The sequence below is a fragment of the Anabrus simplex genome, chromosome 2 (assembly GCF_040414725.1).
Source record: "Anabrus simplex isolate iqAnaSimp1 chromosome 2, ASM4041472v1, whole genome shotgun sequence".
Classification (NCBI taxonomy): domain Eukaryota; kingdom Metazoa; phylum Arthropoda; class Insecta; order Orthoptera; family Tettigoniidae; genus Anabrus; species Anabrus simplex.
This window is the reverse complement of record NC_090266.1, coordinates 528,515,805-528,533,907: the sequence shown is the minus strand read 5'-3', so window position 1 is coordinate 528,533,907 and position 18,103 is coordinate 528,515,805. Positions and strand designations below refer to the sequence as shown.

General features: G+C 38.0%; 1 protein-coding gene across 5 annotated transcripts in view; it reads right to left on the bottom strand.

The window, feature by feature from the left end:
• LOC136864204 (TBC1 domain family member 22B) overlaps positions 1-18,103 on the bottom strand; it is a 276,001-nt gene that overhangs the window by 154,321 nt on the left and 103,577 nt on the right. For all 5 annotated transcript variants that reach the window (XM_067140892.2, XM_067140888.2, XM_067140893.2 and 2 more), the window contains one exon: positions 6,797-6,940. In XM_067140892.2, coding sequence (XP_066996993.1) covers positions 6,797-6,940 — 144 coding nt within the window. The remainder of the gene's footprint in view (positions 1-6,796; positions 6,941-18,103) is intronic.

Sequence of the window (18,103 nt, the reverse complement as noted above, 5' to 3'; positions counted from 1 at the left end):
AAAATACGAAGTTTTTTGTACTTAATAAATTTAAGAAGACGGCCCACTTTTAACAATCATATTGTATATAACGAGCTTTTAATCCATCTAAGTGGTTATTATATACATGAAATGAACATTTTAACATCAAATGGACTGCATACAATTTTAAATCCTCAAGCTTAAGTTCGCATTTGAATTCGATAGTACGATAGTACAAAATCACAGACATTAAGGAATGTGAAGACAACTCATCAAACAGACGAGAACTTTTATATTTATGACTTACAAGAATTCTCTTGTTACATATTAGAGTTTTAATATAGCATAATTTATTGTAGATGTTTTAGGATTTAACTAGTGCAATATTCTATTGTTTGTATATATGTATATTAAGGAGTTACGTACGACAATATGTTGTTTAATGTTTAGATTGCCAAGTTTATTCGCACTTTTTGAGCAGCTGGTGATGGTGTCAAAAATTGAACACCGAAACATGTTCTGTAATAAATAATGTTGTAAATACCATCCAACAACATTGTATTTCGTATCGAAAAGGTGAAAGGTGGAACCCGCTAGATTCTAATTTAATTGTGATCTCAGTTCAATACGGACCAAAAGATGAAATTCCTTACGTTTAATCGGTATATTGAGACGTCTGCGGACGTGACCAACTCATAACCCATAATAATAATAATAATAATAATAATAATAATAATAATAATAATAATAATAATAATAATGTCTGACCGGAACAAGTTAAAAGTAATAATAATAAATTCAATTATTGACGATATCCCTCAGCGTACTTACTATCAAATTCAAAGAACTGGAGGAATAGGAGGAACATGAAGAAGAAATAGTGGAAGAGAACCAAAATGAAGATATAACAATGTTGGAAATAGGAGGAGGACAATGAAATAACATTCTCAACAAATACACACTCACCAGCCTAGTCCTACTTGAAATATACAACTAAAGGTGTATTTAAAAGAAAATTATAATTACTGATAAAAACATTTGCTAACACCTTAATGCACTTTTTAATCATCGTTTTCAACTTCACACTGCACTGACACTCATCAAGGTTACATACACTACTCTCAATTAACTGAAATCCTAACACTACCAGTGCCTCTCTTTGATTTTGTAACTTTTTTATTTAAATTCATTCATTAAAAAACCAAAGCAATTACAATTTATTTTTCCACATAGTTTCCTGGTGTGGAAATTCATTTGTCCCAGCATATGGGCAACTTTTTGATGCCCTCATTGTAAAAAGAACAGGGTCGTGTCACCAGTCAGTTGCACACAAAGTCTTCCACACTCACGTCATCTTCAAATCGTTGCCCTCCTAGAGCTTCTTTAAGCAGTCCGAACAAATGGAAATCACAGGGCGATAAGTCTGGGCTGTAAGGAGGATGATCAAGAGTAGTCCAGTGCATTTCCTGTAACTTGGAGACAGAGCTGCAGTATGGGGCCGCGCATCGTGGAGGAGGAAGATCTGTCAAATCGGTTGGTCTCATCTTTTGCGGCGATATGCAACCCTCGCCTTGTTCAACAGCCCACAGTAGTAAGCAGCACTGATTGTGCTTCGCTCATACAAAAAAAATGGTTGCAAGAATCTTGCCAGCTGACAATCGAGTCTTGGTTTTCACTAATGCTGCCTCCCCTTCCCTCCGCCACTAATTACTGGCTTGTTTGGATTCGGGAGTGTAGTGGTGGACCCATGTTTCGTCGCAGGTGATGATCCAACCCAAAAATGCATCACCTTCTTCTGCAAACCTTGCTGTAAGCCTCTAACAGACCTCCAAACGTCTGAACTTCACATTTTCGGTCAAAAGGCGAGGGACCCATCTGGAACACACTTTACGGAACTGTAGGTCATTTCTGATGGTTGCTTGACAGCTCCCATAACTAATAATACCAATATAAATGGTCCGTTATTGGACATTATAAATTTTCCAACTAACTCATTCCTGGTTGCCAGCGTTTCGCCCCAGTGTGCTAAGTTGGGCTCCTCAGTTGGGAAATAGCACACCCACCAAGACGCATGGCTAGTGCATACCGTGGAGGCCACTGCGTAGGCTATTTGGAGCCACCAGCAGTGCCAATATAATGTCCAATAACGGACTATTTATATTGGTATTATAAATTTACTCATTCGGGACAAATATTTCAAGTTCCCTATGGGAATTTTTTTTTTTGCTATTTGCTTTACGTCGCACGGACACAGACAAAGTCTCTCATAGTGCACTGGCACTGCCGGTGGCTCCAAGTAGCCTACGCAGTGGCCTCCACGGTATGCACTAGCCATGCATCTTGGTGGGTGTGCTATTTACCAACTGATGAGCCCAACTTAGGGACCACCATTTATATTGGTATTATAAATTTACTCATTCGGGACAAATATTTAAGGTTCCCTATGGGAATCAACATCTATATCATCACGTGTTCTTAACAGTGTTTGATCACCGAACCGTGCAGTCACAGTTGGTAGGAATGGCCCCGCACTTCTGCATCAGTCGAACCCACTATCTCCCTATTAATGGATACATATGGGAATCAACATCTATATCACCCATAACTGATTCCGACTTGTTCTGCAATTTCTGATACTCTCATCCGCCAATCGTCGTCATTATTGTCTTTAACCGCATAAATGTTTCCATCTGTAATGCTGGTCCGAGGATGGCGATCGTGTTGCTGATTTTCCACATGTTCTTGTCCTTCCTTGAACTCTTCATGCCAGGCAAACAGACGTGTCCTTAACAGTGTTTGATCACCGAACTGTGCAGTCAATCTCTGGCAAATTTCCGCCACTGTAACTCCTTCACGAGCAAGAAATTTTATAACTATGTGTTGCGCAGTGGAGGGGTGCACCTGTTGCTCCAACATCGTAAGCGTTAATGACGAAACGGCGGGAAATATCTAACAGCACGCTCTCCACACTCCTAATGGTCCCGCCTAAGCATAGCAGAAGTGCGGGGCCAGTCCTACCAACTGTTGATGATCAGGAAAAAAAATCCCATTTATATTTGATCGACATTCTTAGTTCTCTCTGCATTTAAACTCTCAGTCTAACTCAAGTGCACTTTTTCAAAAGGTTCATCAAAGGAGAAAGTATATCAGTGAGACCAATATTATCATCAGAATAACTTGTGATATGACATACCAAAGTGTCAAACTTCATCCATCAGTCATATTTGAGCTCAGCACAAGCATCAGATTTCAATATAAACCTAAAATGCTCTGTAGGCAAACACACATTTTTGTGAAACACTTGAACTGCAAATGAACTTTAAAACTCACTGATGGAACGTTAATAAATGATTCATCATCCACCTTCACAAACAACACACAACCTTCCTTCACTATTATAGTGAATGTTTTAATGAATTTTTTCTGAACTTCACAGATGAATGATATAAAATCACTTACTGAAATAAATTTTAAATACTAAAAACATCACAAACACATTAAAAATATCTAGATAACCAATAAAAGAACCAACAAAAAGACACTGCAACACCATTTAACACACAAAAATATTCAGTGGAAAATGAAATTGCAAATTCCAGTAGCAAGATAACCTCAACCAACCACACACGTGAGCAGTATAAATCAACATGAATGTGGCCCAATGTGACAGCCATTTTGTCACGTATCAATATATGCATTCAGGTTCTGATAATTTTGTTGTTGGTCTTGGACTGTCCTTTGTTTAATACTTAGGTTTCCACTAGTAGTGCCGAGGTAAGTAGAGGTGAGTAGAATAGAAATGCTGCCAACTGTTGGTCATTGGTTTCATATGGCTATACTATTTTCCTTGCCGTGTGGACAGTATGCGCCGCGGCGATAGAAAAGAGACTCTCGAAGGGAGTGTGGCCCCGATTGGGCCACTGTTCTCATGACAGGGATTGGCCTGGATGTGCAAAGATAGGTTACAAAAACTAAATTACCTTTTTTCTTGCTGAAAAGCCTTACATCTGATCTGTTTTTGACATGCTCTATTGGTGAAGTATGCGCCGCAGTGATAGAAAAGAGCCTCTTGAAGGGAGTGTCGGGGCCACACTGTTCTCATGACAGAGATTGGTCTGGATGTGCAAAAATACGTTACAGCTAATAAATGACTTATTTCTTGCCGTAAGCCTCAAGATTAAAGGAGGAACGGAGAAAGTGTAAGGGTACCATCCGACGCCATGACACTTTCAAACTTCACGGGCCTCTTTAGTTTTTTTTTTCTTTTGCCGTGGTTGGTAACGTCGGCCAAAGCCCATGATCCTTGGCAGAAGCAATGGATAATGGCACCTGGACCACTAATTTAGATTATAAAATTAAATATACTTTTAGAGGCGGGCGGGTTGGTCCCTGGCAAGCGTATTGAATACATTTCTCTTCTACAGACATTTTTAGGTGAGAATAGCAGCATTTAAAGTAACATATGTAATAATACTTGCGGAGTAGCCTCCAAGAATTTCTACCCACACTCTTTCTAAAACAAATATTAGTAGAAGCCTTTTATTTCGGAACTGTGGGTTATTAAACGTTATTTTCTGGTCACACTCTTAGACAATGAATTGGAGGTTACACTTGACCATGTGCTACTGCGAGGAATGACTTTGACCGCCATTTTGAATTGAACAAAGCTTCAAACAACTTGATTGATCAAGTCAAAACTTGAAGATGTAGGTTTCAATATTCGCGACATCTGCGCGTTAATGCCAGTCAACTATTTACAGACTTCAATTTCGTCTTCAGTATTAAGGAATTTTACAATCTGTATACATAACTAGGCCATCACAAGACAAATATGCACCACGCTAGTTAATTTCACACGATTATGTTCCTAATCCAGATATAGGCTACCGTATCACGCGACAAATATTAGCTACCTCACCGTACCACTCAACATAAAATACATTTCTAACTTCTGAATGGAATGCGAAATACAAGCACAAACAGGCTCACTCTGCTATTCAGCAATCTCGCTGCTAACCGGCTAGCAAAACTGAACATTCCTGAAGCTAACGGCTTGCTTCCCGAAAGTGCAACTTATCCTTTGAAGTTCCGGAAGGCCTTCTCCCGTAATCATGCAACTGTGGCGACGGCTCTTACCCGAGTTGGAAATAATGATTGTTTCAGAAGGGACAACAAATACAGTAAACATTTTCAGGTCTAGGAAAAATGTGATCGTATTAAGCGGTAATAGTGAAAATTTGTGACGCGATAAGCGAGGTAATTTTAATATAGATTTAATACGATGAGAACCAGGACTTAGAATTTACGACGTGCTAAGTGGGAAAACATGTTAATGAGGAATTCACTAATGAGGTTTCACTGTACTTTATTTGCGCAAAAAGTGACATTAGCACATTAAATAGTTTTGTATCAGCCCTACGCTAGATAACCACAGCTGACTGGTCACATAAATAAACACCGCACCAGCACCACGGCTGCACAGCTCTGCATGGTATTCAAGGCTGTGCAATGCCCCAAGTCTTGTGACAAAGCGGTGAAATTTAATCACTTTGTTGGTATAATCTAATGGAAGCTGCTGGCACGGTTATGTCCTTCTCAGCAAAGTTTGTCCGTTTTGGTGCATGAAGTGTTTTGACCAACCTCTACTTGCTTTAAAATCCTTCCCCGCAGTACCAAGACTTCATGCAATTTCGTAGCGTTTCAACTGCATCATTTTGTGATTTACAGCGTTGCTGTAGATTTTTCCTCTTTGACCCACACCAGAAATTAAATGTCCACATGTTCGTATTTTCCTTTCTTCACACCACGGAAGAAATTACATGTCTTCTTTGTTCCCATTAATTTGTGTCTCTGGTTACACTAATAACAAATCATATACGGCTGCACTTCGTATTTACGACTCGCGGCTCTCACTTTACTTTCTGCAGCATATTATAACATGTTCAACTTGAAGGATGCCATAAAACTTCTCTACATCATTTTCACTCCTGCTTGTGTACTAGATGCTTTCTAATCACACATTACACATGGACGACCGGCCGCGCAGGAGACAGAGCTTGGAAGCTGGAAGGTCATTGAGAAATCGAGAGGAGGGGGGGAGAGTTGCTAAGGCCAATGTACAGGTGGTGCAGAAGCAAGGGCACACACACTTTGAGTGCGGGTTTTACCATGAACTGAAATGCTTCTCTTGCTGCCTAATCACTTTAAAGGCTTTTTGCGATTTCTTTTCTCGTTTATTTCCCCCCCCCCGATAAGAGTTAAAAATTAAGTGGGGATGTTATAATTGAGGGGGTATTATAGGCAAGTAAATACGGTAATTACTGATGCAGGAACTGGAAAATTTGTTTTTAGGAAGCACTTGTACTTATTAATGCATGTTACAATAACTGTTACAATAACATGATATGTTTCACTCAGTCTTCTTCTTCTTCTTGATATGTTTCTGCTTATGAAAGTCGTTCTTTCACTCAGTGAATTGCACATTATTGTCATGTAGGAAAGACCAAGATATATTTTTGAAGCACCATTCCTGCATTATCCAGGAACTGACCAGGGAAACTATGGAAAACCACTTCGAAGATGGTCAAGAATAAGATTTTAATCAATGTGTTGCCTTAATTATGTTACTTGAGACTTCATACACCTCATCCCTCAGCAGCCTCAAATTCATAGTAGAGCTAGAAATCAACGTAGACCAACCAAACACCTTCAGCCACAGCAACACACTAGACTAGCCACTCACGTATCAGCAAGAGTACATTACACAGATCATAATATGGATGGCCCATCAGTTTTTAACATATTAATACATGCAGCTCTTATCACTTAACGATACCTTCACGTGATGAAAAGTGGTACTTTGGCCTTGACTGGCTTCCCCTCAAAGGTTGCGGTCTGCCTGGAAAATGTTTAGGCACAGGTGGGGAACAGGAGATTTGTGGTTTTATTAAACCATGTGCGGGGGATGACACTGGAGGTTCTGAAACAAGAGCAACATACAATAAATGCAAACACATTTTGCCAGAGTGGCATACAGCATTTTAAAATGAACAACTATATTCTTGTAAATGGACTTTCCCCATTCTTATCTTTCTGTCTCATTACAAAAGAAACAAAGTTTCCATTATATTCTCCTAAGTTTTTCCTGTTACAAGATATGCCGCCTTCAAATTCAGACCCCAACATTTCCACTTTTCTCTGAAAGTCAGTTATATACTAATGAGAATTTAAATTAGAGATAGCTGCCATAGTGGGAAAATGGCGCTGTGCTCGGCCGGGCAAATGTAATAGGACCGCACGGCATGTAACAACTAGGATGTGGGTCCTAATTCGGCCTGCACGAGTAACAGCTGACGACAGGATGGGTAAGACAAGAAACCTCGGCGCATCTTGACCAGAATGTCAGCGCCAAACGTATGGCCCACTCCATCTCTGAAATCGTGCAGGCACTCTGCATGCCAAGGGCAACTGTATCATGAATGTACTGTGCATACGTGGATTCGGTTAAAACCTCCGCCGTCAGGGAGAATGACGCATTGATGACAAAATCTCCTTGTGGAAATTCCTTGATCTTAAAATTAAAGTTGACGACAGGGGTCGCCGCTGGGTAGCTTAGAACGTAAGAGCAGATAGATGGGTCACGGTGCAAACATATCACTTTTTATTTCAATGCTGAACAATGACGACATGTGAGCAGCCATATCGTCCAGATCAATCTCCCCGCCATTACTGATGCTAGCGCCCCATGAGGGAACCTCTGCTCCACACCAGTCACAAGGAATGACATGGGCAAAGGAACACCACCATTGAACACTCAAAGCATGGGAAAAGGTCTCCTGGAGAGACAGGTCAAGGTACCACCTGGCACATATCAATGGCCGGGTATGACTGCTTTGACAACAACATGAGGTAATGGACCCCTCTAGCCAGAAAGAAGGTGGTGGTGGTGGTGGCAGCGGCAGTGGTGGTGGTGGTGGTGGTGTCATTGTATGGGGGCTATTCATGTGGGATGAAATAGGACCCCTGGTACATCTGACAATGTCCCTCACCAGCTAACATTACAGGAAGCTGCTGGCAGATTATGTACACCCATTTGTTTACTTCCAGCACCCTGCAGGCAACCTGTACTTACAGCAAGACAATGCTTCAGACCATTGCTCCCAAACTAAGGCTGACTGCTTTGATGAGCACCCCAGAGATACAAAGATGCTTGGCTAACCCCCGAGGAGCCCTGATCTCAATCCCATTGAGCACACCTGGGATACTGTTGAGAGGGATGTGCATGCACTTGTCCCTGGTTTGACCAATCTTCGTGGATTATGGGAGGCTGTGCAGCGATCATGGATCAGTATGGCTCCCCAATGTTTCCGGTGTCTTGTGGAGTCCATGCCATGCTGCATCACTGCCGTCATCAAGGCAAAAGGGAGTGTTACACACTAATTGCCAGGTAAATCTAACATTCAATATCTAACACTTATTCTGCCTTGTCAATAGTTAACAATTTATTTTACTCTCAAACGTACATGTTTCGAAAGCCCGAAATGCTCTTTTCTTCAGTGGTACAAAGCATCAAAATACTTTGGACTTGTTACATCTATAAATCATTAATTCTACCTCATTAACATCCTTTATGGAATTTAAACATACATGACACTATTAAAATACTGACCAATTATCTAAATCTCCAAATGTGTCCCTTTGAGATCACTGTCAATTTTGTGGAAAAACTACCAATGTTAAACACCACTGACAGCCTCATGTCTTGAAATGTTAAAACAATAACTTTCTTATCACCACCATTCATAAATTTACAAACTTTAAGTATGTCATTTTGTAAAAACAATACTCGATTTAAACTGTGTACAAATAAAAGGAATAAAAATAATATTAAATCATTCAACTTATGTAATAAAATAAATTACTGTCATCTCTTATTTTCCAATCTTTTCCTCTCCTTTAATCCTGCTCTGTATCTACACCTATAAAGAAAAGGACATTTATATAATATCCTAGCCTACTACTAAAATTATTTGTGTGTTTCACTACAAAGTTGTCAAGTAACTTACTGTGAAGATTGCTATTTTTTCATACATAAGATCAGAACTTAATCCTATTGATACAGACGACCATGCGAGCCACAGCTATCTTATCCCCTTTAAATAAACAAAAAACAAGATTTAAAAATTTATAGAAACATTCTACGAAATACACGAAAAAATCCCAGATTAAATAGTGAAAATATTACTTACACGAGCTATTTGTAGGTGGAATCCAATAATTTATCGTGTGTACTGTTACACTTCACCTTGAAGTCTAAACCAAAACAAATTTGACTTTGCTGCCTTGCTTGCTTTTGAGCGACTGTTAAGAGGAAGCGAGCTAGTTGAGGGAAGCGATGCCACTAGTTATGTAATGGGAGGGGAGGGGAATGGGTCAATGATCAGGACTACCTCATTTGCTCTCTCTTTCTTTTCTTTACAAGATTGTAAGCGTATAATCTCGAATACCACCTGCACCGTTTTTTCGAAAATATCGCTTCTAAAATTGGGTACAGGTCTTATTTAAAATTCTGGGAAGTTTATCTTTCCGAATGCGCGTAAATCGGGCATCACCGCCGGTGCGGCTTGGCAACAATGCTCTCTCTCTGCTCGCAGTATACGCTACTTCCACGCTTGGCGTCAGTCTCGCGCATGTTCTCAGAGTATCAACATGAATTCCACAAAGCGTTTGCGATCTTTTACTGTGAGTGAGAAACTGAAAGTAATTCGGGAAGCCGAAATTATTGGAAATCGTGCCGCTGGTAGGAAATATGACATTGACGAGTCATGTATTCACGATTGGAGAAAGAAGAAAAATGTGCTATTAACATGTAGTGGTGATCGTAGAGCTTTTCGTGGACTGAAATTGAAAATAATCACACACTGACGCCAACTGGTCGCATTCAGCGCCCGGAAGTTCAGCTGCTGTGTTTGTGGATTTTGACGGCATGGAATCATATCCCTGGAGACCTCATACGGAAGAGCTTCAGGAAATGTAGCATTTCTAATACTATGGATGGCAGTGATGATGACATTTTGTGGGAAGGTGATGGTGATGAAAGTTCTGAAGTTGGTACTGGTGATGATGATGATGATGATGAATGAACTCGGATATCGTTCTGGAAATGTTCATTTACTTTTATTTGTATTTTCTAATCATTTGATGTGTGTTAGTAAAGACTGTAAATAATTTTGACTTCACTTTTTTTAAAAATTTTGTTCTTTCAAAATAAGGGTGAGGGTCTTATTCGGTGGCGGGTGGTATTCGAGATTATACGGTAATTTAAATATAGCATTTTCTTCATTTAGCAGTTCATTCAAATTATTTTCATTATTATTCTTCTGCTCTAGATAAATCAATATCCTTCCTAAACCATCCATGAATTTTCCTTTTGTTACCGTGTGCAAAATGTTCATGTCCGTCTCTTTTTCCATGAGGCTATGACCCGACTCTTTCATATGTCTGCCAATTGCTAAGAACCTTCTATGTTTAATTGTATTCATGTGCTCCTTATATTTCGTTTCTAGACACCTACCTGACTGTCCTACATAATGTTTTTCACAATTTTGGCATTTGATGCAATATACTCCTGATTTATGGAATTTATTAGATTTGTTGACTTTATATGAATTACATAAAAATCTCATTATTATTATTATTACTGTTTATTTTAAATGCAATTTCAATGCCCTTTCCATTAACAATCTTTTTTATTCCATAGGAATGTCTATTATGAAATGTGATTACCACCATTCTCTTCCTTTCTTTCTGTTCTTTTTTACAGTTGATTTGGGTTTATTTATAAATTTGTTCTTTATTTTGTCTACATAATTCTTCAAATATCCGCTCCTATACACAATTTCATAAACTGTATTTCTTCTTTGAAATTCCAACTTTTTAAGGGGACTAAGTGCCCTACTAAGAAAACTGTAAAACATTGCCTTCATCTGTTGCCGTGGATGTTTGGAATCATTTCTACTAATAGTACTACTGCAAGTCCTCTTCCTGAAAATTTGGACATTATTTTCATTCCTTTTATTTTGTTTGTACATAGTTTAAATTTAGTATAGTTTTTACCGAAGAAGAATTTCCTGGCTCGACAACCTTAAAACCTGGTTCAACAAAACATCTGCAGAACTGTTCCGAATTTCAATGGATAAAGCCCGAATAGCCATGTTGATCGCCAACGTCCGAGGCGGACAGGCACGCTAAGAAGAAGAAGAAGAATAGTTTTTACAAGATGACATGCTTAAAGTTTGTAAATTAATGAACGATGGTGATAAAAAATGTATTATTTTAACATTTTGAGACAATATGTTGTCAGTGATGTTTAATACTGACGGTGATCTCAAAGGGACACATTTAGAGATTTAAATAATTGGGCAATATGTTAATAGTCATGGATGTTTAAATTGTATAAAGGATGTTTATAAGGTAGAATTAATGATTTATAGACGTAAGAGCGAAAGTCAGCAAGTATCTGCAATCAATTTTTGTAATTTACTATATTTATTATTTATTATAAGGTTTTTGGTTGTGCAGCAAGCCACATATCCACCGCTTCTTTCACCTGTTGATCGGAACTGAATCGCCGGCCTCTTAGAGCATTTTTAAGTGGACTAAACAGATGGTAATCCAACGGGGTGAGCATCTGAAGAGTTTTAGCGGTGTGGGGGGCTGTATGTGGATGCGAATTATCATGCAACAAAGGAACTCCTTCCGACAATCGACCTCTGCGTTTGTTGCGAATTGCAGGTTTATTGTTTACTAGCATATCACTGTAACGTTTACTGTTTCCCCCTTTTCCTGGTAATGTTCCAGGATTGGCCCTTCAGAGTCCCAAAACACTGTGAGCATCACTTTTCCTGCAGAAGGTTGACTCTTGAATTTCTTTTTGAGTGGGGATCCGGGATGCTTCCATTCCATGCTCTGATGTTTGCTCTCTGGTTTGAAGTGGTGAACCCATGTTTCATCACCAAAGAAGAGTCGTTTCAGAAAAGTTTCAGCTTCATTAGCATGACGGTCCAGTAGGTGCTCACAGATTCTCACACAATTGCGCTTCTGCTCTTCATTGAGTTGTTTTGGAACCCATCTCAAACAGACTTTGTGAAAGTTAAGCCTGTTATATATGATTTCATATGCAGAACCATGGCTAATGTGCATATGGTCTGCCATGTCATCAACAGTCACTCGTCTGTTATACAGGATCATATCACGCACTTGTTCAATATTGGCATCAGTTACCGCTGCAAATGGACACCCGGACCTTTCCTCATCCTTCACACTCGTGCGACCCCTTTCCAACTGTTCAATCCACAGGTAAACACTTTGCTGTGGCAAAACATTGTTCTTGTATTGTGCTGAAAGTCTTCTATGAATTTCCACTCCTGGTAAAGCCTCAGACCACAAAAAACGGATTACGGAACGCTATTCTTCCTTGGTGCAAACAAATAAGGGCGTGGCCATCTTAACGTCGCAACAGCGCAAGCTGTACTGATCCGATAATACTGAAACCTACCATAGACGTAGACAATGGTGCCATCTAGTGGCTGACGAGCACACAACGCCATAGAGCCAACCTAAAGACACTTAGAGCAAAATTGCAGATACTTATTGACTTGTCTACGTAACAAGTCCAAAGTATTTTGATGTTTTGTACCGCTGAAGAAGAGAGCATTTGGGGCTTTAGACACATGTACAGTTGATAGTAAAATAAAACAAATCGTTAAGTATTGATAAGGCAGAATAAGTGTTATACTGTACATCAAATGTAAGAATAAGTTTAAGTCAATACCGGCATAATGAAGTGACCACTATGGTTAAAATAATTCATTCAGGTATGTCTAATTCATTTGCACATGAGTGTACACATTAATGGAACCTCTGCACTGAAATCTTCCTTTAGACATGTCACATGTCAGTAAGGAGTATACACTACCAATTCCTTAGAATTGGGGTATATAGAAATCACAAGTAAAATTCAATCTGCTAAACATCCTTGTGATGGTGAAATGCAAACAGTGATATTTCCATCAGCCAGTAAGCTAAGCCCACTAATTTCCTCAGTCTTTGTGCAAAAAAAAAGTTGAAATTCAATGGATATTACAATCAATCCAGGAATAAACTGAGAGGTGACACAGGCCTGAAGAGAGCGGAGTTGAAAATAACATCAGAAACTGTGAAAAACATTCTCTAAAGCAATGCAAGATTATTCTGCAGTCAGATGAATATGTAATACAATAACTTTTCTCGTCTATATTTTATGAACATTTTATTTGAATTTCATTACTTATCATTGTTATTTGCAGGTATTCATCCACATCACTTCTACAAGTTCCTGAATGCAGACATCTAGTCAAGAAACATTCTACATTACAATTTTCTGATGATGAACGTGATTACTAGGGAATGGATTTTTATGTGCTACAAAAACTTAAAAATATAAATGTGGTCTCACGAAGCAAAACATTGGAACATGTGTATAAAAGAGATTCTGTTTCAATATTACCAAATTTTAAGTATGATTTATAAAAAGTCCCTCACCAGTCATATTGAAACAGTGATGGGTTAAAATAGCTCACTCTTGCAGTTAACAACAAAGACTTTCTCCAAGTTTTCCATCACAAACTGATATCAACTGTCTCAAAACTATGCATGATATTGGAACAAGGCTCATTCAATGTCATAAGAAGATAGTCTTGTAAATTTTATTGAAGGAATGTCTCTGACAGTGATGGGAAAAGTACAAAATAAAAGTAATTGGGCTGAAATACAGTTACTGAGAAATATTTTACTTAGTTACAATTAAAAATTAGTTCTTTAACAAGTAAGCAGTAAAATTATAATTACTATTACTTCACAGAAAGCCAGTCTTTAGGGAAATCACTGTCATTTTCTCACATGGGACTCGAATGATACCAAAATTTGCAAGGAAAAAAGACATTGCTTCATTCTGTGATAACAGAGACATTAAGTGGGTACCATCACTAAGTCAGACTAAACATGATATCTTGGAAGTTTCAAAATGACTGCTCCCAAGCAAAGTCTGCATTTCACACTTCTTCTCAACAAATTCAAAATACTTATTCAAACAGCAGAATGGAAATTCCTTAACACCTTCACAGGTTTCTTCCGGTTCCCTGCAAACTCACACAGATATGGTACACGATTATATAAATCTAAATCAGTAATCACAAGCTATGAGTTAAATGAACAAGTGCACAATGCATTCTTGGCTTTATACACTTAGCATGACACCTTGGGAGTGCTGGGGCTCCAAAGCACCCAAAATCTAGATGTGATGTATACAGATTAGTACACTGTAATGAGTACAATTTTATTTCAAGAAGTAAATTCTGAGTAAAAATTACATTTTGTCAAAGTAACTCATCAATTCAATGCTGGACGATGAGGACAATGAAGTGTGAGCAGCCATACCATCCAGGATCATCTCTTTGCCATGGGGTACAGAAACAAGTGTGCCAATGACATAAGTAAAAATAAATAAATAAATGGGGGGTACAGAAACAAGTGTCCCAATGACATAAGTAAAAATTAATAAATAAATGTGTGTTACAAACAATTTGATTACTTTTTCTCTATTACTTCCCAACTCTGGTTACTGACACACAAATTATCAATTTCTCCAACATCACCTTCCCCTTCCAAAACTATGGCAATTTTATACATAGTAAGAAAACCATAATTCTTTTGAAACACAATTTTAAAATTATGTTTAATAGCTTTAACTTAGGGACTGTTCAGTGAATGGAGTCATTTCTTGGTGCAATGTATCTCATTAACTGCCTCTGTCAAAAAGCTGGTTGATGTTCTTAATTTTTACAGTGAACGATACAAAAAACCTCAAGTTTGCAGGTTTGTAAAATAATTTATCTGTTAATGCAAAGATGTCAACCTTCAAAGGTGGTCATCAGTAGTGTGAATCTCAGAAGAGATGGTGGGCAACGCAACATCTCGGGCAAATTATAATATGCAATTTCAAATAATATCAACATGTTTTTCTATTGCTATCTGTTAGAAACAAAATAATTACACACACACTAATGTAACTACATTACTTTTCTTGCATCTTCACAGTTGCTTCTTTTATCTCACAGAGATCCTTCTCAGAAAACTTCTTTTAGTAACAGATCACAGAGCATGATAAGATTTTTGTTTTTTCCCACCAGGATAGCAACAAAACTCCTTGTACTCATATCTGGTCGAAAATCGGTGTGATTCTTGCAAATAATGATGAAGTTGAAGCATTGTAGTGAGGTATCACTAAAATGGCAAGCATCACTTGAGGAAGAACATAATCTTTAATGTTTAATGCATCAAAATTTTAACCTATGCTACATCCACTGTTTCACAGTTTGAAATGTCTTCAAGTTAATGGATCTGCTTGATAGGAAGCAAATTCCACTTGCAGTTTGTCTCTGTCAGTGTTCTCAATTATGTTTTAAAAAAAAAAAAAGGCACTGATGAAATCAAGTAGTTGCTCAGAATGAAACATCCACTACTTCTGTATGCTGTAGTGAAGATATTTCTAACCAATTTGAAGAAATGTCTCATGTCATCTCCAGATAATCTGCCAGCTTCCTTCATCGCTTAATCTGCTGTCTACCAGATCAACATCTTCCTGACAATTCCTGCCACTGAACTTTATATCAGTAATGCATTAACAAGTAATGTTTAGTGGCATCATATTCCACTGCTGCTTTCACTCCAAGAAAATTGCTTTCACTGGTTTCTTTTGACTTGACTTCTTCACAAACATGAAACAACAATTTCAAAGGCTCCCACTGTTCTAATACCCTGGTTATTGAATCAGTGGGAAATAACAATCTTTTACTGACATGTTTCAAGATTATATGGGCCAATGGCCTAATTGTTAGGCCCCTTTAAACAGCAATCATCATCATCATGTTTCAAGATTGGCTTTTGAGCTCAGGTCCACTAATTTCCTGATCGATCTACTGTTTTCTTTTTCTTTTGAAGCTTCTTTCAAGAAAGAAACAGAGCTGATAATAAGCTTTTGGGCTGGGCTTTTGCAGTATCAAAAAAAAATCTTCAGAAGAAAATCTCGACTGTTCACGAGGTAGACTTCTCCAATAACGAAAATTTGAAATTAATAATGCTTTACTGTATGTCTATAGTAAGTAGTACTCTCATTCATCACCAGATGGCTCACTGTATGGTAGCATTCCAAGTGGGAGCTGACGACACCATCTAAGCGCCAATTAAGATGTTTCTGTCACACAGTAAGTGCGTTGTGAAGTAACAGCAAGGTCATCAGATGAATTAGGGATGAATGTGGTAGAAAAATAGAAACAAAAATAATAAAATAAAAGTGCAACGAAAGACTCAGAGGATAGAAGAATAGAGTAAGAGCTGAAGGATGGAAAGAAAGTGTGTAGAAAAAACAGAGCAATGAACCCTATGCACAATGGGTCAAAATCAAAATCTAGGAGGACAAAATTATTTTTTCATAATTAAAAAAAAAAAAAATTTATTACTTCTACAGCATTCTCATATAATTGCCGCACACTATTCTGGGATATAAATGCATCTTAGTGAAAATCTGTCACCACTGTTCGAGCTGGAATCTTATCTTATCTCCTGCGCTGTGCATGCGTATCTCGCAGTCTGAATTGGAGAGTGAATGTAAGTGGCAGTGGTTTGGTTGTCTTTGAGGTTAGTGTGATGCTTTAAGATTAAACATGCAGCTGAAGGTATGATTTTTACATTTGTAACGGGTTTCAGTTATTAATGGGCGTAATTGTTACGTAATTTTAGCTATATTTGCATCATGTAATATTTAACTATTATTTTTAAAATTATATTTTCACTTAAGAGTTTTAGTATGTCACGTCACTCTGCGTCACTGTCTACTTAATGTTAAAATGTAGATAAAGTCTTGTAGTTTACGCCTGTTATAAGAATTTTTGCATCTTTTTGCAACTTACTTAGTTATTTAACGTTTTAGAAGATGCCGCGCAACCAGTTCTCACACGTTTACAACTGTTTGAAGCAAATTAGGGATAGACAATTGTTCTGAAGAGATAACTGAATGCCTACAAGGAGATTTAAAGGATTTTGTTGATAATTTTACCAGGTAGTGGAAGCAGGTTCATAGAAGTAAAGCAAAATTCATTTCAAAATATTCTAATTGTTTAAAAGAGAAGATAACATTTTCGAAAATTGTGTATGATTCTAAATTAACAGAAAATTTAAATCCTCCTACTCCATCCGCATCGAAAGTCGGAAGGCCTAGAAAGCTTTTTCATGAAAGTAGTGAAAAATTCAACCGCTACTCTCTGCACATTCAAAACAAGAACTTATTCATGCCACGCAAGTATCATTGCACATGTCTGGAAAACGAGATGCTGCAAAAATGATTAAAGAAACTCTTAAGTCTCCTCACAGAGCAACTAAAATTAAAAATTCCTATATATCACCAGCTGTAAAACCTATACCACTTACCGGTGAAGAGGCTCTATCATTCCTTGTAGATAACAATTACAGCAAAAGCCAATATATGAATATGCGACTTGAATGCAAAAACAGGAACTGTAGTATTTTCCCACCTTACCACATCATTAGAGAAACAAAACAGAAATGCTATCCACCAAATGAATCTTTTTTTGCTAGGGGCTTTACGTCGCACCGACACAGATAGGTCTTATGGCGATGATGGGATAGGAAAGGCCTAGGAGTTGGAAGGAAGCGGCCGTGGCCTTAATTAAGGTACAGCCCCAGCATTTGCCTGGTGTGAAAATGGGAAACCACGGAAAACCATTTTCAGGGCTGCCGACCAAATGAATCAATAACAATAACAGATACATCAGCCATAATAACGTTGCAATCACTGGTCGACCATACAATTCAGCGCCTTGCAGTAGTTCAAGAAGAAGTTTTGAAACAGTCTATTTCTAGCAATGATACAGTTCATATTATATTAAAATGGGGGTGTGATGGTTCAAGCGGACATAGTCATTATAAGCAGAAATTTACAGATGATGACGGCAGTGACAATGATATTTTTGTACTTTCATTTGTTCCATTACAAATGTATTCTTTAAATGTAGAAAGCAACAATGAA